This window comes from Podarcis vaucheri (assembly GCF_965113315.1).
Source record: "Podarcis vaucheri genome assembly, chromosome: 1".
NCBI classification, from domain to species: Eukaryota; Metazoa; Chordata; class Lepidosauria; order Squamata; family Lacertidae; genus Podarcis; species Podarcis vaucheri.
This window is the reverse complement of record NC_138759.1, coordinates 110,905,071-110,929,153: the sequence shown is the minus strand read 5'-3', so window position 1 is coordinate 110,929,153 and position 24,083 is coordinate 110,905,071. Positions and strand designations below refer to the sequence as shown.

General features: G+C 44.2%; 1 protein-coding gene across 12 annotated transcripts in view; it reads left to right on the top strand.

Annotated features, from left to right (window-relative positions):
- The first annotated feature begins 1,552 nt into the window (after nucleotides 1-1,552).
- KCNH7 (potassium voltage-gated channel subfamily H member 7) overlaps nucleotides 1,553-24,083 on the top strand; it is a 262,143-nt gene continuing 239,612 nt past the window's right edge. For 7 of the 12 annotated variants that reach the window (XM_082197443.1, XM_082197442.1, XM_082197441.1 and 4 more), the window contains exons 1-2: nucleotides 1,554-2,319; nucleotides 5,728-5,958. In XM_082197443.1, coding sequence (XP_082053569.1) covers nucleotides 2,244-2,319; nucleotides 5,728-5,958 — 307 coding nt within the window. In that variant the 5' untranslated portion in view covers nucleotides 1,554-2,243. Of the gene's footprint in view, nucleotides 2,320-5,727; nucleotides 5,959-24,083 lie in introns of all 12 variants that reach the window. The other 5 variants (XM_082197448.1, XM_082197446.1, XM_082197447.1 and 2 more) reach the window with 1 other exon arrangement.

The window sequence follows — 24,083 nt, the reverse complement described above, 5'->3', positions numbered from 1 at the left end:
TGAAATCTCTCTTACTACAAAGAAAATATGACTAAGTTAGGTCCATTAATGCCAATGGGTCAGTTGACTACCACCCATGGATAGGATGAGGCTAAATTCTGTCAAAATAAAGGAAACCAGGGTGGAGGCATCTCCAGTGGTGACTGGTGCCCTTTGGGACTGGTAGGACAGAAGGCACGGAGGCCAACAGTAGGTGAAGCTAGAGCCAAAGACAGACAGGGCCAGCTAATTCTAGGTTTGCTCCTTTCCTCCTCCCTGCTGAATTCTATAATGCTGACACTGACAGTAGGAAGCCGATAGCCAGTGTCGCCCGCATGCTTGTATGTAAATCCGAAGGCAAGGAGGTGGGAGATCGGCCGGTGGGGCACTGCCCCATCTGCCCTAGTGGACCAGCCTCCGCAGGAGACAAACCCAAATGGCACACGGCAGTTTGCGGTAAACGCGCTGTCCGTTTTCCTTTGGTGGGAAAAGCTGTCCATGGTACGCCCATCTCGCCCGCTTGAAGTAAACGGATTGCAAAGTTTGCAGAGCAAGACTGCGCTCCCCCTCGAATCCACAAAGGTTCTGCCTCGCAGGATCCTGACTCAGGATTGGATTGGCAGCGTGTGCCCATAACCTTTGGACTAAGAGAGCACCCAGAACAAATCTCACCGGGATCATGAGTCTCCCTGGGTGGTGGAGCAACAACAGCTGAGTCTTGCCTTAACTGCCACCGAACAGTATAGATGAGCTTCATGCTCGGCGAAGCCATTTGCCTTCATCCAAAAATGAGCAAGGCACTTCTGCGGGTGGGGTACGGAGCGCTGCGCTTTGCACGTGCTCTACGGCAGCTGCTCCTCCCCTTTTCCACACGTTTGAGAACATAGACTCCCCCCCCCCATCCCTCCTGGCTAGGCAAAGTCGAGCCGTCTAGAAGGACTCCCTCACCTAAGACAGAGAGGCACTTTAGACACAGCACACAGCTGTGTCTTTTATCGGGGATCCCCCGGCCCAGATATGGCTAGACTAAAGCTCCCCACATCCCTTTGGAGCTGACCGGAGGGAGTGGCCTTATTTGGAAGGCCACCCACCCACCCAGCACCCACCCACACACGGAGGTCGCCCCATTCCCTTAGCTGCTGTGGCAGAGGAGCCAAACTCTGCCTATGCTCCGGAGTACTATCTCGTACTCGTAGTCTTCCCCAGACGTCCAAGTCGACCCGTGTGGGGAGGCGGAGGAGCGTGGGTGCATAGGAGCCAACTCCTAGGGCCGAGGTCCCTTTGCCCCTCTCCAATAAAACACCCACCTGCAATTCAAATGGGGTGTGAGCAATCTTGTGACTGATTATGCAGGGCGTGACTCCCCCCCCCCATATTATTCAAGTCGGCCCCTTTGGGTGTGTGGGTCGCCTTGTAAGACGAAGCGTGAGGCATCGGTTTCCTTTTCTCTCTCCTCCGCCTGACTTGTGCCTCTCCGTGTTGTCTCCGCTGCGTTTGGGGTGTGTGTTGGAGGGGAGGGAGAGGGGACGTGGCTGCCTCTTGTGTAGCCGATCCCTACCGGAGCTGTGTGTGTGTGCGCGCGCGGTCGCTCGCGTGTCTGAGCGCGCTCTCGTCGCCCGGGAGAGATTTATTGGCTGGCTCCTGCTGAAGCACGCTTGAGTAACCCGAGCTGCTGCGAGCCGCTCCGGAGCTGCCCGCAGGCGGCTCGGCGGGGACGCGTCACCACACTCACTCTCGCCGCTCTGAGCACCGCTCGACGCCGCGCCGGAGCGACCCAGGCAGCCTCAGCTGTTCGTTGCAAAAGGGCGAGTAGGTTGAAGGGCTGGGCTCGGCAAGGAGGAGCAGAAGCGAGGCGGAGAGAGAGAGAGAGAGAGAGAGAGAGAGACGCGCCCCGGCGCACCTCCATCGCCTAGGCGAGTCGCCCTCGTCGCCGCGCTGCGCCTCGACGCGCCCCTGGCCGCCTCCCTGCCCACTCCATCCATCCATCCCGGCCCAGAGCGGGTCAGGTTCGCCCCGAGGCGCCAGGCGAGCATGGAGCTGAGTCCGGGAGGGCAAGCGGCGGCGCGCTGCTGAGCTAAGCGAGCGGCGAGCTGCCCCCTCGGCCCGAAGGGACGATGCTTTCTCGCAAAGGCTAGCTCGAGAGCCAGGCGCCCAGCGAACGGAGCGCGCCCGGGAAACGGAGCGAGCGAAAGCCGCCGCCGCCGCCGCCGAGGAGTCCTCGCCGCCGCGCCTGGGCTGGGGGAAGGCGACGCGCGAGGGGCACCATGCCTGTTCGCCGAGGTCATGTGGCACCACAGAACACCTTCTTGGGGACCATCATCCGCAAATTCGAAGGGCAGAGTAAGTTCTCCGCCAGCCTTGGCGCTTCTTGCGCAAGGGGGAATGGGGAAAGGGGGCTGGGTTCGTTGTGTGTGGGGGGGGGGTCTAGGGCAGGAGCTCTGAGGCAGGCGAAGTTGAGCCAAAGGCTGTCGGACGGGAAAAGTCTGAGCTGGAACCCAGAACAGGTCTCAGGGTGGCTTCCCTTCCCATCCTTCCTTTCTGGTCCAGATACATTTCGCTTAAACTCTCGGCTTGTCATGCAGTGAACTCTTTGCTATATATACACCTGCCTGTCCGCCTTGGGACCGACCAAGTGAGTCAGAAGGTACAGAAGGCTTGCTTATTAAACCTCCCATTTTCTCCATCGGGAGTGGGGTTTGAAGTAGATTGGGGTGTCATGGGAAATGCCAGCAGTGAGAATTAGCTCAGGGGCAGAGCATCTGCTTTGCATGCATGCATGCGGAAGGTGCCAGGTTCGATCCCTGGCATCTCCAGGTGGGGTGAGGTTCCCCTCCTGCCTAAAACCCTGGACAGCAGCTGACAGTCTAGATTAGTGGTCTGATTCTGTTCAAGGCAGTTTCCTATATTCCCAAACAACATGCACCTTCCTACCTTGACCCTATTGCCCAGAGGCTCATTGTTTAGCATTAGTTTATGGAAGTTTCCAGCAGGAGGATTCAGAAGGTATTTCCAGAGGAAACTTTAACTACGATGGATTTGGATTTCTGCCTGACCTGTAGGACCTTTTCCTAATTTCAACAGCAGATTGTGAAATAGGTGCAGTGGACCGCCTTGCCTGCAGTGTCACTCTGAGCATGTTTACTCGGAAGTAAACCTCATATAGATTTAGAAGAAGCTTAGTTCCTAGTAAATGCGCTTGAGGTTGCAGGCGCAGAGTGCAATCCTATGCAGGGTTTACTCAGAAGTAAGCCTCGTTGTGTTCAGTGGCACTCACTCTCAGTTAAGGGTGCATTGGATTGCAGCCTTTATCTTTTGGATGCAGGCAATGATTTTAAGAAGATACTGTAATGCCTGGTCTGGTTTGGTTCTCTAATACCGTGAACACCACACACTGAAACAATACGTTGGATGCATGCACATTCCCTTAAATACGTAGTAAAATTAAAATACGTTGAAGGATATTTTAGGAGTAAAATGCATTTACTGCAAATCTGTCTCATTGTAATAGGCTCATAGCTCACAATAAAGGTCAGATCCTGCAGCCCTTTGAGATGTAAGTAGCCCATTAAAGTCAGAGGATTTATTTATCGCTGCTAGGGTGTGCATAATGAGACCATTGAGTGACAGGAGCTGCAGTTGCCACAAAGAAAGCTTGTAAATAATCAGGCACCCCATCTGGGATGAGCTGTAAATTACAGGTATCTGACAGAACGTGCAAAGGGTTGAGAGTAACCTATTATATAGGGTGTATTGCAGCCTTTTCAGATTTCCCATCATGCTTCCAGGTGTAAACATTAGGACAATGGCATGTTGTGTTGCTCACGGGGGTAAATCATTCACATTTCTTCCATGTGATAGTTTTGATGCAGCTTGGGAGGGATGTCAGGTGAGCGACTGAATCATGTCTTGGTTCATATTGTGAAGACAGATGTGGCTTCAAAGCTGCGCTTGCCATTAAAAATAGAAGCTTCAGCAAAAAATAAATAAATAAAAAGCACAAAAGAGCAGCCAATGTCATTTTGGTAGAGAGAACCCTTGAATTAGTGTTTCAAGAGAAATGCCTGACTAGCATACATTGTTACACTCGGACTGTATAAGAATGATTGGGGTTACCATTTCTCTCCCAGTGATCCAGAAGTGTGCCTGGTTCCACACTTAAAGTTACAGTCTTGTATACACATACTCAGGACTGACATCCATTGTGTTCAAAGGGTCTTGATTCAGAGTGCATGCTTTGGATCACACTCTAAGTCTATCAACTGCACTGGGTCTGAAACAAACTGAAAATCAGTTGGAGCAAGAGAACTTGCTTCTTGGTCAGCCACTCCTGATTGGAGTGTATGCGCTGTTCTTTGCAACTTAACCCTGCAATTTGGCATCATTTTACAGAGCAATAATTGTGGCATAATTTTGTACAGCAATCAGTGTGTATGGGAAGGCATCCATTTAAGCTGGCAGTGCTGTGCAGGAGAGTGCTGGGAGGCCAGTAGTGGCCCAAGCAGGAAGAGGGGAATACTGTAGTTTTCCTTCTTTCTTTATGTTGCTGTTGCACCGTAACATCTCACAGTGAATCAAGTAAAAATCAACCAGACAAGTATACTTGTCTGGTTACATGACAAGTAAAAATTGTCTCCAGGTGAGACCCTGAATCGAAAAGAGACCTCTCCCTGAGACGCTGGAGAGTGCCTACCAGTCAGAGTGGGCACTTAGGAGCTAGAATCAGTGATTCCCAAACTTAGGTCTCCAGCTGTTTTTGGACTACAACTCCCATCATCCCTAGGAAGCAAGATCAGTGGTCAGGGATGATGGGAATTGTAGTCTGAAAACAGTTGGAGACCCAAGTTTGCGCAACACTAAGGAAGATGGACAAATAGATAAGGCAGCTTCCTAGGAATTGAGTCCTATTCTCTACTGACCAGCATGGAAGCTTTTGCAAACTGAATGGACTGTTCACTCTCTTTTAAAGTTTTGTTTCTCAGTGCTCCCCAGATTACTAATGTAACTGATGACTAATATAACCAATAAGGTATCAAAAAGGCTAATGGAGATTTTCTTTAAATGGAATTTTTTTGTGGATTTATTTGCAGTGGTGTTAAATTATTAGTAAAACATCCCTATTCCACTTTTCCTGTTGATCTGTCTGTACCTAGGATTTAATTAAAGCTGGAGTTTGCTTCACAATCCCAAACCTTTGGGGCCCATGGGCACCACACACACAAACGCATATGCACCCCACAACCCATTCTGTTGACTACTCCTTTTAAGCCTAGTTTCAGAAGGGGACAGACCCTGTTAGTGCTTGGGAAAGCCTCTGTTGGCACCACATTGGCAACCCCTATTACCAGTCCTATTATGAAGCCTATTTCCTAAGCTTTGGCAAGCAACCCTACCTAAAATTATTACTTGCTTCCCTCCAGGCTACTTGGATATCCATCCTAGCCAGCCTTCCCTTGTTGGACATTTTCAGCACAACAAAAGCTACGGTTATATTTGTATTTGCTGATAAGTTTTGCAATAAAGGTTCCTGGATCAAATCCCGCAGCAATCCAGGTGACTTTGGATTTAATTCATCTACTTTTTATTGATTTTTTTAAAAAAGACCTCTGGTACATTTGTGTAGTGTTGAATATCTACTGAAGTTCACTATACTGTAGCAGTCAGATGCAGAAATATCTCCTGACAGGCAGCTGTGAAGGTTTTATGAAATGTTGCACAATTACTGAAAAATGCATTACTTTTTTATTGCAGATAAAAAATTCATCATTGCTAATGCTAGAGTGCAGAACTGTGCTATCATCTACTGCAATGATGGGTTCTGTGAGATGACTGGATTCTCCAGACCAGACGTCATGCAGAAACCATGCACCTGTGACTTTCTTCATGGACCAGAGACCAAAAGGCATCACATTGCCCAAATTGCCCAGGCTTTGCTTGGGTCAGAGGAGAGAAAAGTGGAAGTCACCTATTATCATAAAGATGGTAAAGTAGTTTCATTTTTTAAAAAAATGTCTTTGACAAATTGGCTTCCTTTGGAACTGGTTTTGAAAGATGGCTTCTTTGATACTACAGGTCAGAGTTTTGTTAGGAGTCAGTCAACATAAGATATGCTATGTTGTGTGAAACATGCATTTATACAAAGGCAGCTAAAATAAAAGTACAGTAAATACAATGGGCCAGTCATCCAAATAATGCAAGACCACATTAAGAAAACTTTTGATAGTGGCTTACCTATACAATGCACCAGCCCAAACCTAGAACTGTTCGCCTCAGCCCTAGTGGAGCTGCACTTCTTTCATATGCAGTGAAACAAGGTTGTTATTTTAAGGACATTTACTCTGAGGTATCATGCTCCACTCCAATCAGGGCAAGTTGCTTCTGTTTACATGTCCTCAGGATTGGTGTGTAAGCAGGGTTTGTTCAGAATTTGCATAAAAATGATGTAAGGTCGTTGTTTCAAATGGCAATTTTCAACTTCCCCCTCCAATTTCCATTCCAGGAAGTGATTTCTTTTTTTAAAGAATAGAAATAACTCTTGACCGGGGAATCAAGTTTTTGTATGTTTAGATTTTTTTTCACCTTCAGGTGTTAGTATGTGTTAGGCAGTCACCATCTGTAGGAACAACTGCTGAATTTTGAATGCATTTTTATCTCTTTTGGGAAAATACAACTTTTTTTTGGTCATGATCACCATCATAATCATTTTATTTCAGATTGTACAAAAGAGTTTAGAATTCATATCTAATTCAGCCATATAATGTTTTTATTAATTGGTCTTGAATTCATTCATGAAATTTGTCAATGTTGTCTCATTTTATGGATGGGAAACTAAATCTATGAGATTGGTGAGTGACTTGCTCAAAATCAATGTAGTGTATACATTCAAACAAGGAATTATGTGTGCTTGAAGCTAATGAAAACACCAGGCTTATGTATATGTGCTGAATAGTGACTAATGATGAGATTTGAGGTCCTTTCGGGATGACCTGTTTATTGAGCATCCATCCTGATTTATTTATACAAAGTTTGCAGGGAGACTAGGTGACGTTGGCTATTTATGGAGCATTAGTTCTGATTTGTTTGTGGGGAGGTGAAATGATTTTGCCACAAGGAAATGCTGTACCTCACTTTCCAGTGCATTATATTCCTTATCACAGAAAGTTTGATTGGGAGGGTAGAGGATCAGGCATGCTGCCCTGGAACTCCCAACCAAATAATATTTAATTGCACAACCTGAATTTTCAGGTTTGTGATTGAATCCTAGCAGAAAATAGCTGCAGCCTGAAAGTGTTTCCTAGTTTCAGATCTACCGACAGAAATATCCTTACCAATGTATGCAAAAGCAGAATGAGAATGCAAGCAATGCTGTTGTTGATCATATAATCTCTGACAGTCATGTAACCTGTGGTGTCCGTTTTTTGTTGTGTTGCTGATCCCTTGCCCTCACGAGTGACGCCGCTGTTTAATGAAGGAAAGGAGATTCCGTGCTGAGAGTGTTGATCTGTATGGATTGTTTCACATCATGGAAAAAAGCATGCTCAGGCATACGCTTAGGTTAAAAGGGGCACCTGACTGAATAAGCTACTCAGCAGTCAAAGTAAAGAGCAGTCGAGTCTTGCCCTGAAACAATCAGCTTTAAACAAACACCCTGTCATACTGCTTCAAATACTGAGTAATTACTCTGGAGAGAGTTTAAAAAGGAGAAAAATGGATGGGGGAGAAGGATCTACCTGTTTCAGACGGAGGACAGTTTGGCGATTGTTTTTAGAAAGAAAGATTACAGGCTGACTGAAATATACTTGACATAATTAGTCATGGCATGAACTAAGAACAATACAGCATAATGCTTTTGATGGGGGGGGTGCAAGGAAAATAAGCATGCATGTTCATTTGTCATGATGCAGCCTGATAAGGGAATGGCGATGCTAATTATTTCCGAAGGTTTAAATTAGTTTTCTTTTCTGATTATTCAGCATTATAAGTCAGACATTAAACAAATCCGAATAATGCATAAGCCTGTTGTACTCTATTTTTGTTTGCACTGTGTACATGTATTCAAAGGGGAAATGCAAAGTAATCTCGTATATTCAAATTTGGAGCTTTAATTAGCTTTGGAGGCCTGCCAGCCTGCTGTTTACATTCATTTGAGAACTGCAATGATAGAGGAGAATCAGGCTTTAAAGCAACAGTCACACATGTGGTGCTTTGGTTCTTCTTGCTGGCATTGCCAAACTGGCATTTGGGTGGGTACACGGATGGTGGGTAGAGTTACTCCTGTTGGTGCTAAGAGTATAATATGGAACCCTTAAAAAATCCAGAACAGCTCTGGATTCAATTCCATTCTGAATGTTCAAAGAAAATGTATCTGTTGATCCAAAGGCTGTGGCTTTCAGTGGGTGCAAATGTTGCTTGCTAATTTGTTTTAGCATACTTGAAATCTTGCCCTTCTTCCTGGCTTCTCAGAGCAGCTTATATGAAAGTTGCCCAACATTTATTCTCACAACAACCCTGCGATGTAGGTTAGACCAAGATATAAGGCACGCCTCCTACAAATAAGATCCAGTACAAACCTAAGCATGCTAATTCGGAAGTCAGTCCCCTAGGTTCACTGGATTTTACTCTGTGGTAAGTGTGTTTCGAATGGTAGCTTTGAACTAATGGAATGGCCATTTCCTTTGTAGTAGTTCTCTGAGAGGGCCTAACTGCCAATGGGGAATACTTTGCATCTTTGCTACCAAGCTACAGTTCCCAAGATCCAGTTAAACTTATAAAAAATATCTAGAACTGTAATGCAGATGTGAACATAGTGACTGGTGCCAAGACAACCTTGGTGGACTGGTGGTCCACAGGTTGCCAGTTGGTGGACAGGGCCCTAGAGGCTGAAGATGCCATGCCTGATATATTTTATAGCAACTTGGTGAAGAGGAGGGAAATGCTAGCTGATGGGACTGTCACCCCTAGAAGGAGCTCAAAGCAGGTATTAGCCCCTGAAGGGGAGTGTTGGGGAAAACCCTTTCCTAAGCAGAACCCTGAGACTTTTAATGAAATAGATCCAGCGTGATGTCCGGGTAGCAATAAATAGAAACCATGGCAGTAGCTGCAGCAGCTCCAATCACGTGCTTTGTTATGCCATTGATTTCAATGGGATGTGCATATTTATAGAACTGAAGCAGCTATGTTTCACCCTGTGAACCTTTGGGATGAGCATTGGTGCTTACTTTCTCTATGCTTAAGATGTTGGCAGGTAACTATCAGCGGATATTCAGAAGTAAGACCCATTGAGTCAGGTGGAACTTACTCTCAGGTAAGTGTTATAGGATGGCAGTCTAAGTTTCAAACTTTCTGAAAGCTTCTTATGACCTGCTCCCCAGAGAGGCTTGCCTGACGCCATCATTACATGTGTTTAGATGCCAGGTGAAAACATTCCTCTTTACCCAGGCCTTTGGCTATTGAATAATCTACAGCTTGTAAAAGCGTGAGGGAGAGGACTGTTATTACAATGACTATTTTATTATCAAAATAAAAAAATTCCTTCCAGTAGCACCTTAAAGACCAACTAAGTTAGTTCTTGGTATGAGCTTTCGTGTGCATGCACACTTCTTCAGATACCGACTATGACTATGGCAGACTTATTTTGCCATAGTCATTTGCTATGACTTATTTTGAATATGGCAGACCAACACGGCTACCTATCTGTAACTGTATTTTATTATCAGGCTTTCTGTCAGTATGCTTTTTATTATGTTTTTATCACTGATGTTCTGTAATGTGTTTTCAATGTTGTATACCATCCTGGGGTCTTTTGATATAGGGTGGTATATAAATTGAATTAATAATAATAATAATAATAATAATAATAATAATAATCAACAGTGCTATTTTTCTGGAAAAAGAGGTGCCGGAACTTACCACCTTGTTCTCTTATAATGGCAAAGGCGCCCACCTGAGGGGTGCCAGAACTGAGTTCCGGTGAGTTCTGGGTAGAAAAAAAGCCCTAAAACAAAAAAAGCAAAATAAAAAAACAACCACTACCCCCAGTCTCTCAGTTTGGCGGGCCTGAAGTGTCCCTGGGTTAATTGCTTCACCTGGAAGTTGGATTTTTCATGAACCAATCAGCCAGTCACCAGTCATTGGGATTTAGGAAGCTGTCTTAAATTCATTTAGACCATTGGTCCATCTCACTCAATATTGTCTACACTGATTGGCAGCAGTTCTCCAGGGCTCTGGACTGGGCTCTTCCCCAGTCCTGCCTGGTGATGCTGGTGACTGAACTAGGGATTTTCTGCATGCAAAGCAGATGCTACCCCTCTGAGCTATAGTCCCTTTCAAATAAAATGCTGTCAATTGCTGCATTCCTAACACATTCAAGAATTACCAAAGTTAACATCTCTACCTGTCAGTAAATGGCTCTCAGCTTCCTGGGATGTTCCAGCATTATAAGAAGCAATTTCCATGAGAAGCAGGAAGAAGAAAGGAGATTTTAATAAGAGGGTTTAATGTTGGCCAAGCCACAAGCAATTGATCAAATTAAACTGACGCAGAGTAACACTTCTACGGTCCATGTAAAATCACCGTGGAGAGTTATGCATATACCCTGTGGGAAAAGGAGGCTCCCATTACAGAACTCTGCTTAAACTGTATCTATATCATTTTTGTAGTTCCCTCCCCTTTTTTCTAATAGAACCATTTGTCTGAAGCACAAAGCCTATATGTATATTTCATTCCATGCCATGAGCTAATCCTTTATGGGAAATTAGTAAAATAACCAAGGGGGTGGGGCATAATCAAAAGGAGCACTTGAAAAACAGACCAAACTTTGATGTATAAAAATACTTTAAAAAAAGAAAAGAAGTGATTACATACATCTCAATGGAACAGCTAAATAATCTGCATTCCCTTTGACTGCAGTCACTCTGCTCAGCTCAGGAAAGGTGTGTGTCTTAAATTACCAAGGTATATGAAAATCATATAACCAATTATGCCTAAATAAAGTGTTTTCCAAAGTTGCCCAATAGGCACTAGTAGCTAGTAAAATTCAGAGTAACAGGGAACAATGTTCCTCCTCATCTGCTTCATAACATCCTTTCTACAATCAGTTTATCTTTAGTGACTGATCTGATTAGGTATCTTTGGAGGGGAGATACTGTTTATGCAGTATATCAATACTTTTGTTATTTGCCATGGAGATGTTTGACAGCTCTTTCTCTGAGGACTCCCATTTCTCTCTTTAAGCCATTATTGCATAAATCATACTTGACAGCTGTAAAATATTGCTTGGGGTGATAAAGCTGTAAAGCTTTGACATGAAAACTATAATTGTGAGAGGATTGAGGGTGGGGGGTTGTGTATTTAAATCAAGGAGTGCTGTATCCTGTCAGCCCTTTTCATGTGTGATGGGTGCGCTGTAAGATGATGAAAGTCAGAGGTACCTAAGTGTAGACATCCTACGAAGTCTGATTATTGACAGGAGAGTGAAGTTGCTCAATGCTGCTGCGTAACCGGAGAGATTTTGTGGAGGAGGAATACAAGGGCAGGACGTGGTGGTGACAGATAACATGACAGCCGGAAAGAATTACTTCTGGCAGTTCTTTTGATATTCCAAAGAGCAAAATAATATTGCCACCATCTTTTGTTGAATTGTGCAACACGGAGGGTTGATCTGATAAACAAACAGAATTTTGCTTTCCAGAATCACTGAAGTTGCTAATCAATAGTTGAAAGAGCAAGGGGGTGGGGGAATGAATTTATATACTCAACAGCATATTGTGTTTATCATTTGTACAATGCATCTTATTCAGCCTTATGATCACCATGTGAGGAGAGTCGGTAAGATGTTCTTATGGGCGATGGCAAGGTCCAGTGGTGATAAGCAAACAAAGAGAGAATGCCCAGGAGCATAGGAAGTTGCCTTATACTAAGTCAGACCATTGATCCATCTAACTCAGTATGGTCTCCACTAACGGGCAGCTTCTCTCTGGAGTTTAGCTGGAGATGCCAGGGATTGAACCTGGGACCTCTTGGCATGCAAAGTGTATGCTCTGCCAATGAGCTATTTTCATAGTAAACAGGGAGAGGGAGAGCAGGATAGCTGGAATGTGATGGCACAGAGAGAAAGAGAGGAGTTTGCAACCCTTCTAATTCTTCAGCTCTACCGAGACGGCTCCTAAGTGACTTTCCTTGTGAGTCAACAGCTCTTTATGGGGGGGGGGGGAGAAAACCCTGACAGCGATCCTCCTGTATTTCAGACAGAGTGCTTCTTTCAGTCCTACACGGTAGTGCTAGGGATGGAATGTGGCCCCTTCTGCGCACTCAAAGCATGGCATCCACTACTAAGCTACAGGCTTCTCTGTGACATGTGGGCCTACATGAACCCTTGATCTGACACACCAAGGCAAGTCTTAGGTCCCGAGTTTACATTTAAGGAACTGTGGCTGAATGGTAGAGACTCACCCGCAAGGCCACGTCTTGAGTCCATGGAGTGAGCGAGGACTGAACTCCAGATGTCCTTTTCGAGGCATTATCACCTCTTTGCTATATTGGCTTCTATTGATGATGATGATGATGATATATTTATTTATATCTCACCTTTTCCCCTGATGGGACACAAGGTAGCTTACATATAAAATTGAGAACCTCTAAAAACATATATAAAAAATTGTTCTTAAACATTGTTAGAAGTAAAATTGTATACCTATATGAAATCTTTTTAAACCATACAAATAATTGCAATATAAACAGCAAGGACCCATCCCTTTCATTAAAAGCAGTCAGTTCCCCAAAGCCTACTGGAACAAGAAGGTCTTCACCTGCCAGTGGAAGGACAACAATGAGGGAGCAAGTCTAGCTTCTCTATGGATGGAGTTCCAAAGTCTGGGAGCAGCCACCAAAAAGGCCCTGTTTTCCCTTAAATTATATATAAGTTGCCTCTCTGCCCAAAGGCACCTGACAACAATAAATGCCAGTAATTCCTTGTCCTATGCCAGGAGTGGGGAGCCCTAGACTCTGGGGCGAAATGGAACCCTCCAGGCCTACCTATCTAACCCTTGGAATGCCCCTCCTCAGCCCTGCTTTGTATCCAAAAAGTGTTTTTGCCAGGCTGGAATGTGTCCTTTAACTCTGCACATTTCTCTTGGTTGAATGGCTCAAGCATAGAACTCTCTGTGTGTGTTTGTATAATGTAGTTTACAATACAAGAGTAAAATTTAGAGGGGTTTATTTTTGCCTTTGGCCCTGCCTACCACTGGCGTGTGACCCTGGGAAGGTTTCCAAGAAAAGGATATGGCCATTCTTGGGGGGGGGGGGAGGAATTCCCACCCCCTCACATGCCATAGTCTAGAAGACTGTCAGCACCAGAGGTTTTTTTTCTTTTTGTTTTGAAAAGCCACGTGTTTCATTGCATTCTGAAGTGCCCAGTGAAAAATATCCAAGAGCGGAAACCAGAATTCCACACAGTGCCTGCTGCCCACCCCCGCTCAGAATAGTATTTAGCACTCTCGATTTATAAAGGTTCATCTCCCCCATTAAAGCTCCCTTGGCGAAGTGCAACACAGCCTTTTCAGTTTAGCCTGTCGCACCTATTTGCCACGGGTGTTCTGAGTGACGTTTTATCAGTCAAGCTCACTGCCCGGGTTAATAGCCTGTAACAAAGCTCCGTCTCAAAAACCGCTAAAGTAATGACAGAGCACGAGTCACAGAGGTGAAAGTTAGCAATTGCTATTGTACAGTCTGCCGTCTCATTAGTCACGCCTTTTGTTAGAAGATCAGGTGAACGTTGCTGCCGCTGACCTTCTGCATGGTGGCACCGAGGTGTTATCCAAAAACCCAAGAACAAGAGGGGGCCCTCTTCTTAGCTCCAAACCTTGCGTGTGACTTTTATTGCCAGCATGAAGCACAATCCACTGAAAGTTTCTTCTGCAGTCCGAGGAGGACACTGCCTAACTACCCTTAGTCTGCCCTCGGGCCACACCTCCCTGCTTTCTTTCTTACAACCAGGCAGAGGGTGGCTCTGACTGACATTGGTTTTGGCTCCACCTACTATTAACCTCCCTGCCTTCCACCCTCACAGTCGCAATGAGCACCGGCCACCACTGCTTGCAGTAGACCTACATCGCAGTGGATGATGGTAGCTGCTTAGGAGCACTGCCAAGCCCTCCTTTAGCTCCCGCACATTTCAAGCAAGTGGGAAAAATAGTCAGCAAACCCTGTCCATTTTTAATATTCACAATGCCATGCGGAAATATCTAAGTCATGTATCTCACAGAGATGGAATGCTCCAAGTTATTCTTAGGGATACAAGTTATTCTTATGGATACAAAAACTTAGGGACTATGCAGAAAGGGCAAAAGTTACCAGAAAAAAAAGAAATCAAGATAACAAACATTTTATAAAAGAATGGAAATGGTTTATTGAATATTGACAAACAAATTATAAATAGATAAGAACATTGGCAAGATTATTGTAATAATCTGCAGTTTTGTAACAGTATATAATTAAAGCAGATGAATAAAAGAATGAGTTAAGTTAATTTAGAATATGCATGAAATGATAAAAAATAAAATTGAGGAACCGCAGAAAGAGGAGGGAGGAAGTTGAGTTTTGTAATGTTAAAATGACTGTAAAATTATTGAAATTGATATAACTGAAAATCATAAATGTTATGTTTTTCTTTAAGAAATGCTCCAAATTATTCTTCCCTCTCTGTGCTCAATGTCTGCCGGTCTCCTGTTGCCTAGAATGTGGACAGATGAACCTTCTTCACTGCAGAGCAAAGATGAGGAACCTGTGGCCCTCCAGTTGTTGTTGGACTGCAACTCCTGTCACCCCTGAGCCTTGGCTATGCTGGCTTTGGCTGATGGAAATCACAGTTCAATCACATCTGAAGGCCACACATGTTGCCCACCTCTAGCGTAAATCTTGCAACATGTTTCACAAAGCTGGGTCTGCCTTGTGCAGCATACATCAGTTGAAGGTGGAAACATTTGCCACCTGATTCACTTGTCACCAGGATCTTGGCATCTTAAACTTTATATATTCTGTTTGGAGGCTGTCTGGCCCAAGGCCAGTTAAAAGATCAATAGAAGGAAGAGTAGTGGAGGCCTCAAAGTGGCCCATCAAGTGATAGCAGCACACACCTGAACTGAGCAGGTACACGGGTGCCCCCCCAGAGGCGGATTTAGGGCAGCGCCAGTGGTGAGGTTACACTGGGTGCACAGCCAAGGAGGGCACCTTCTCAAAGCCTGGTAGACAGTAGCTTGGCTTCAGGAGAGACATGTGATGGTTCTGACAGGGTCCTAGAGTACTCCACCCTCCTTCCCCAAGCTGGACAAGCACTTACAGGGTTTTGGGAAGAAGATAGGAGGGCTCTAGGACCCTACCAGAGCCTCGCACCTCCATCTCAAAGCCTGGCTTAAGCTGGCGCTGTAAGGGTTGAGAGGGGTGGGTGTCAAACGCCCTTACACAGTGCAGCATATAACCAAGGTCTACCCATGTCTCCCTGTTACGCTCTTCTCTACTATGGGGAGAGGTATTGCGTTTATATTTAAATTAGAGTATTCACCTCCAACTTTGCATCAGAGAGATCAATCAGCTTCTCTAGTGCGAAATAATACCTTTGTTTTATAGCCTATATGCATTCTTCAATTAAGTATAGCAGAGTCCTGGCTGACTTAGCTGAATTGCAGTGATGGTTCCAGGACACTTATCAGTCGCTTCGCAAGTTGATTATCTGTGTGCACCCTATAACAAAGTGTCAAGTAATTGATTGTTTCTACAGCTACTGTTGGAAAAAAAATATTTTGTATACAAAACTCACGATCAGAAAGCGTTCAGCAGAGGCCTACACTTTCAATATTGCCTGTAGATTTTATTTAATGCCAAGAATAGATCTGTTTGTTTCTCCTTCTTCTTTGCCCCATTTTTTAATCACCCACTTCACTGAATAGCTCTTAAATGTCATGAAAGTAGGTCTTTTCCATCCTTGTAAAATGTCTGCTTTGTTTTTCAACAGTGATTACTAATAGCTATGAAAAGTCTTACACAGATGAGACACCAGCAGTTTTCACACTGAGACAATATAAATGCTCTTACACGTGCTAAAGGAGTTCTAGGTAGGCACTGTTTTGCAAACACCTTGTTCTGTATCTATTTCCAATGCCATCATGTAATTTTGAACTGCAAAACAATTATGGCTAATAAGACTTTAATTAACTCTGAGCACTTTATTATGAGTGCATCATATCTGCAATGAAGCAGTCTTGCTTCAGAGGCTAATTATCAGTGGAGTGATTTTATTTCCCTATATTTTAGTCAGAAAGTGGAAGAAAGTCCCTTACCCAATTGCAGGAGACAAGTTGCTAACATCATTCCGACTTGCTAATAGTATTCTGCAACTTGACAAATGTCACACTCTCTTTCTTACCTCTATAACAAATGCTAAGATTTGAAGCTGGGGGGTTGCACCCTGTATTTATGGAGACAGGAAAAAATGAAGCTGTGAGTGATATAGCTGTACCAGCACCCTGAGCTTACGGATGTGCTTTGTGCAGCTCAGCTCTCAGTTCTGTTACTTTCATCTTTCCATTCTTTGTCTGAGGAACTCGAAACAGCTTACATATGGCTACCCAAAGCAACAAAGAGTCTCGTGGCACCTCAGAGATTATCAGTGCAATCCCCAAGCATATCTACTCAGATGCAAATCAGATGGAATGTAGCCCTGTTTTATTATGTTTCTGTATATGCTGGAAGCTGCTCGGAGTCAGATAGGCGGGGTACAAATAATAAATATTATTATTATTATTCCATTTCTATTATTATTCCATTTCATATTATTACTCCATTTCTACAGAGTAGTTTCTGAACGGACATTATGAAAGAGAGAGAAAGAGAGCATTTCTAGGGAAGATAGGTAGGGGTATAAAATGCCCAATCATGGCAAATGGAATTATTTCTTCACGGGCCAGCTCTGTTTCCCCACTTATTTCTTAATAATATGGCTCAATAGAGAGAAGAGAGGGGTGGGGAGAGGACAGCAAAATATTAAATAAGCCATGACACAGGCTTCATAGGTTCACTTCTAGAGGATTAAAGGACAATGACACCCACACAATTCTATCCAGTAGAGATCGCATTCTCTCAGCTTTGTAGCTACAGCACCGTCCCTGATAGAAATGCCAAAGGTATGAAACATTTCACTGGGGATTTAACTCCTGAAGCCGCAGCCGCTTTTCAACTTCATGTTTTGCATGTAGGTACAGATGCTCAAGCATAAACTACATGCAGCTCTCGTGAAGCATAAAGCACAACTGCAAGTAACATTCGGTTTGTGTCTCTTGGAAATACACCAAAGTGGATCCCTGCTCTGCTCCTGGTTACTATGCAAGCAGAATAGGAATAGACAGGGGCAGAAGGGAGGAACTCTAGAGGAAGCAGTGAAGGGTCGGAGAAGGTCTTCCATGGGAGATGCAGGATGGAAATTCAGCATAATCTCATGGCTATTTGCAAATGCAATTACCGTATTTTTCGCTCTATAAGATGCACCAGACCACAAGACGCACCTAGTTTTTGGAGGAGGAAAACAAGAAAAAAAAAAATCTGAATCTCAGAAGCCAGAACAGCAAGAGGGATTGCTGCACAGTGAAAGCAGCAATCCCTCTTGCTGTTCTGGCTTCTGGGATAGCTGCACAGCCTGCATTCGCTCCATAAGACGCAGACACATTTCCCCTTACTTTTTAGGAGGGGAAAAATGAGTCTTATAGAGCAAAAGATACGGTATTTAACTTGCAGTTGACGGGGTGATTTTATTTTATTGTTTGCTGATCTTTTGTCGATATTACCTTGTAGAAATATATATGTCTGTAAGAGGGAGTGTGAAATATATACAGATTCCTGAATTCTGTTTTTCATTAGGCTTTGAACACTTAGAGGGTGGCAATGTGACTTGTGTTGTACATTTGGGTTGTCAACCACATTGAGCACAGTTATGTGGTATGCAAGTTCAAAATGAAATGAAATGAGAAATGAAAATTTAAAGATAAACTCATGTATCTGCTGCTTGGATAGGCATGCCAGAGCACAAAAGGAAAGGAAGAATCAGTTTTCATATTTAGGAGAATAACAAAACATGAGTTTTACACGGGTGCTGTTCTGACAATCTGACTTCTTTCTAAGGACTGGGTCTGCTTATATCAGTCACTGGCTGCAACTGTCTTCCATCCTTTGCCTGCTTCTTTGCCATACTTCCATTCATTTAATATAAGAGGCATAATATCCTGGATCTTTTTCAAATTTCTCACTGATATGGCTTTCCTGCTCTATCAATTTAACTCATTCAGAAGAAGTCAGGAGTTTAAATTTCCTTGAAAATGATATCAACGGTGCCAATTAACGAATGCAGCAAAAGTGATTTATGCTACAAGATATAGACCTGCTCATATTTCCTACTTGGCATACTCCCATGTTTCTCTTTTGGATATTTATTTTTTTAAAGACAGCTATAGATTGCTACAGAGGCAATGAAAGTTGATACAGAGTTGTGTTCCTGAGATGCTGATGCCTAGTGATTTTATCACCTGTACAGGTTTGGAGCTAGTGTGGTTTTGGGGTGGGTTTTGCTTTTTCTCCCTCTGTTATGTGTACTATGTGGCCTGGCTCATCTTCCCAACTCATGTAGAATCATTTGCTCTGCAAACACCTTCCCTGATGCATCTGCTTGTGGCAGACTGCTTCAGGCTGTAATCCATAGGGGCTAGGGTGCTGCTAGCTTGATCTTTGAACAGAGATTTGGCCTAGTTGGCATCATAGGCTATTCCGTGTATACAATTACTTCTCTGCAGTGCCTTGATTTCTAGTATTGCTTGTTTGGTTTGGGATCACTTGTCTTTCATGTCTTCTTGTGGTCCTACTCCTGTATAAAACACTTCTCTCCTCTTCTGTTGCGTGCCCTGCCATATTTGACATAGGACTCCCCCCTGCTGCTTCCCCCCTTAGCTTATTCCCTAATAAAGACACGTGCCATTCCAAAAATCATTTCCCCCATTAAAAATTGCCAGTTGTTATGATGATGTAGCTGTTAGAAAACTTGCAAAATATCATTCTCCTTCTTCAAGTCATAATTCATGTAGAGACATAATTCAGACAAAATGGGAGGACTGGATTTTTCATTCTTGTGTACTTATTACCATGCTACACAGATTAGACGGGGATCAGGTCAGAAGTTAAGACAACTTGTTTAGTATACATAGGTAAAAAAGGTAAAGGGCCCCTGGATGGTTAACTATGGGGTTGTGGCGCTCATCTCACTTCAGGCCAAGGGAGCTGGTCTTTCCAGGTCATGTGGCCAGCATGACTAAACCGCTTCTGGTACAATGGGACATCATGATGGAAACCAGAGCACACAAAAACACCGTTTAGCTTCCTGCCACAGCAGTACCTATTTATCTACTTGCACTGACGTGCTTTAGAACTCACTCCTTCTGTATTCATGCCTTGCTACAAAGTTGAACAAGATATTCTTCATGGCCGGGATTCAGGCTTGCAAATGGCCACGCTAATTAGACTATAGCCCTCAGAAAGATTGTCAGAAGGTGCATATAGGAAACTAATGTTTGGTTTTATTTTACAGCATAAAGTGTACAGTGCCACATTATTTGTGAGACAATATATTTTCCCCTGTATAAATAGTTTTATAGGAAAATAGCAGTTACAATTTATTATACTGCTTATTATATTCACACAAAACCAAATCCCTCTCACTGAAGCATGTTTTAAGGACTCTGGAGCTCTCAAAAGCAGACTATGTATCTTGATCTCATTGTTGACTGAGCTGACATGTCTCTAACTTTGATGTACTGGGAGGAATGATTTTAATGCAGCTAACTTCTTTTCAACCTAAACTGTGCACCTTGTTTTTATGGAGTCAGAAATCTGAATCCTGGTTCATCCAGGACCCTGTGAACAATGCTCCATGAGGTGGGAAGCCTCTTAGTGACTGCAGCAGTTCTGACAACCGCCACAACCACCTGCTGAAAACTACAGCCCCATCTTCTTTCAGTACCACTGTTGTCTGCCTGCTTATCCTCCATCCATCACAGCCTGGCTTCTTCTGGCAATCAGAGCAGCAAAGAGGAACAAGTAGCCACTGCTTGTTTTTCCTTTCTTGCTCCTCTCTTATGTGCTGAGTCTAGAAAGAAGTTATGTGCCACCAAGGAGGGAGGGAGGGAGAGGGTAATCTACAGGTGGCCATAAGCAGTTATTAAAGCTGCTAGCTGCTACAGTCACTTGGAGACTTCTCACAACGTGGGTCCTCATCCACAGGCTTATGTATGAACAGGGATTTCATCATCACCACATTCTCTCACTGAAAAAGTTTGAGACTGGCCTATCCTCATCTGTGAGCTATGTCAAAAGGAACGATTGTTGGGCTACTACAGCAGATAATGAGATAAGGCAAAAGGACAGAATTGGTCTTCCCTCTGCAACAATTTGGATGCAATCCAGAAAAAAAACAGATGTTCACTTGCAATCCCATTGTTTTCGATGAGATTATCCATCTCTCTTTATTCCATGTGTTTGTATTTTGTCTGCATACATAGACCCTGTGCACAGCCTGTACATCCTTACAAATGTAGGCTCTGTGTAATGAGTTGGCAGGATGATGGGGAGGAAGAAGAGGATCCCAGTGGGGTGCAGCCAGGACTGGGATGCACCAGGGCAAGCAAAGGATGGGGAAGAAAGTACTTGCACAGGAACCAGAGCAGCAGGACCTGTCACCAAAGCCAGAGGGACCCTTCTTCATATGAACACGGCAAGCACTGAGTAATAGGGAGCAGTCGGGGTGGTGCTCTAGGAGGCTGAGGCAGGCAAGGCCCACAGCCCAGCTCCCTAGCCAGCCAGATGGGGCTCACTAGCTATGGGAGAAGGTGTGATTCCTCAGCTGGAGTAGGCTTAGGACAGGTGAGGGTCATTAAGCCCAGATACTGCAATCAGCATCCAAAGTACAAAAGCAGAGCTGAGGTAATGTATCTGCTCAATTGCCCATGGTGATGGACCTTGGCTTGGATGCTCCTGGACTGTGGTTCAGGACTGTACTTTGGGTTTGACTCTGGACTGTATCTTGACTGTGGGCCTTCAGACCTGGCTACTTGGATTGACCCTGGACTGTGTTTCCTGACCTTTGGACTTTGCTTGTGTGGCTTGACCCCCAGACTTTGGACTTGACATACTGACTTGCTGCCTGGAAGGCCAGGGGTCCAGGACACTCTGTGCATGTGGACAGGAATTGAAGGTACTTCTAGATGGGTATTGATTGTGGGATCGCTGCTCCTCATGTATTCATGTTCGTTGCAGTGTGTCCTCATTATGTCATTGGCATCAAAAGGCCAGGCTATATTTCCACCACCACCAATTTAATCCAGATTTTCCCTTTTGGGTAACAATTCATTTGTTACTTCTCAGTGACCAATTTACAATATTAAGCCCTCATCTGGAAGCACCCCCTGAAGGAAAATGGCTCCCAATTCTTTGCTTATACAGAGGGTCTATTCTTGGATCTGCAAGCCACCCCAACCATACTCCTGTCCTTATGACTGTTCAGTCTATCTAAATTGATTTTGTGAGCATGGCTTTAGGTTGCAATGCTTAAACACATTTACAGGAGAGTAAATCCTACTGAACTTGGTGAGACTTATCTCTGATTAAACAAGCTTGGTACTGAATTCTTTTGAATTGATTTTTGGATTTGGTTGTTTTACTGCCACTCATGCCTTGTATTCCTTTAAAAATGTGCTCACTGTATAGTTAAAACATTTCTCAAGTACAGAAGCTATGGCTTGTAGAGGGGAACTATTGTTTACATAATCAGAAAGCACCTCCCCTTTCATTTTCCAAACTCTGGTTACCTAAAATGTTATATGAAAGTGTTCTATGAAAATGAACTCACTTAGGGAGAAGAGAGGGATCCAGGTAGATGGGTTGGCATAACATAAGGTAAAAGTGAGTTGCAGGTTTTCATTTTTTTTTCAGCCTATTGAGGGACATAATCAGGGATATGGCTAGCAATGGTGGCTCTTGCCTACTGGAACTGGAAGGCAAGGAGGCCAACAGCAGGTGGGGCTAGAATTCTTCAAGGGCAACAATGAGACTTAGAAGGATGAAGCTGACAGGCAGTGCTGCCATCCCCTGGGCTGGATGTAAGTAGGAAGATGGGCAGGTGATGGCTGGTTGAAGGCAGACTGAGTTGTGTTGGTCAGTGCTCCTTCACCCTAATGTACCTGCCTCCATGGATTGCCAGGTTGTTAGAATCATCGAAGCACCTGTCCATGGCACACATTTGCATATGCTAATATAGGTGCATACATGCAAGTTTACATGAAGCAAATGAAGGTTGTGGGTTGCTGGAGTCTCACTAGGGCTGTGCTTTGCAGTATGCCCAGCAGCGTGAAAGCAAAATGGCTGCTGTTGTTTTAAGTGGTGCGGATGGTCCAGGGCCCAGCTCAGAAGACCTGGTGCTCAGCTGAACATTGTTGCCTGGGACTTCTTCAATAGCCTCCTCCATAGTGAGAGATAATGAGCCTCTGCTGCTGCTGTCATACCGTTATGAGACGCCTGGTATCCATTAGTCAGCACTCCATTTGCATCATTGAAGATGTACAGAGAGCAGATCTTCAAAGGGTGGGAATACTCTTCACACTGCGCAGAATTCTTTTTGGAGTGTCGGAGAGTCTGAAGTGAGATAACCCCACTGGAACATTCCCCCCCCCCTTGTATTAGGAGAAAAAGTTCATTGCCTAGGTTTCCTTATCTAGGTCAGACACAGAAGGGAGAACTTTTGTCCTCCCTTTTGCTTCTCCTGTCATTACTTTCATCTCGCAGCAAAGGATACTGAAGGATGCCTCTGCTCTGCTTATCCCCACGCCTGCAGACCACCCAGCCTCTCTCTGTTACACCCCTCTCTCTCCCGCAGGCATCTTCCCACGGTCTAAAGAGTTTGAGCCCTTTTCCGTCTTCTCTCTTCCTCTCCAAATTAGTGTATAGCCAGGGTGTGATTAACCCTTATATAGCATCTGTTTTCTTCCTTTTGTTCACAAAGTCACTCAACACCCCCTCATGCTTGGAGATCCTCAGCTCCTTGGTACTTTTGATCTATTTGGCTTGAGGCCAGGAACCTATTATTAAAGAAAGGCTCGTATCCCTCAGTTCCAGGATTCAGGGTGTTCTGAACCAAAGAAATTGGTGGAAGCTAATGCTGGAAATAAAATGTAAGTGGAACCCAAAATCAAAAGGGTGGAAGCAATATACCAGCCTTCATTCCCATGCTCGTATATTTTCAATTGGATGTGTTGTGTTACTTGCTTTCAAGTGTCATTCATTCTCACCTGCTTCTATGAAAGTAATCTTCCTTTGGAACTGAGACTGTGATCCTGTGCACCTCTGCCATTCTGTTCAGTGGAGCCTATTCCCGGGAAACTGGGCATAAGACTGCAGCACAAATCATTGGCAGAGAAGTGTCAAAGAAATAAAGCGAGAACCATTATTTCACTCACTCTCTCCCTCTGTGTGTGTGTGTGTGTGTGTGAGAGAGAGAGAGAGAGAGAACACACACACACACACACACACACACACACACACATGAATGAAGGAGAGTAGGGACAGGGAGGGATTTTGAAAGCAGGCATAACTAACTTGTAGCCCTCCAAATGTTATCCGTGACCATTCAGCCAGAAATGGAAACGGGAGCAGAATTTGCCAGAATTTATACATTCACGTGGGGTCAGGAACAGAATTTACACAGTCAACACTATCATATATATATTTTTGTTTGCAAATGTTACATAAACAATTGCATTATCTTCTGCATTGTTTTTGATATTTCCCTTCCACTGAAATGCATTGTAATTAATAACACAATCACATAAATGAACATGTTTGTTTCATCCATAGCAGATAGTGAGACAAACGATGTAGGTTTTAGTGGAAAATGAACTGTGGCAGAACAGAAACAATGCTGATTGCAGAATGGGATGCAGATCTCTGCCTCCTAGCATCCCTTGCTGAGGCTGTTGAAGGTTGGAGTCCAGCCACATCTGGAGGACCACATGTTCCTTACCCTTGTT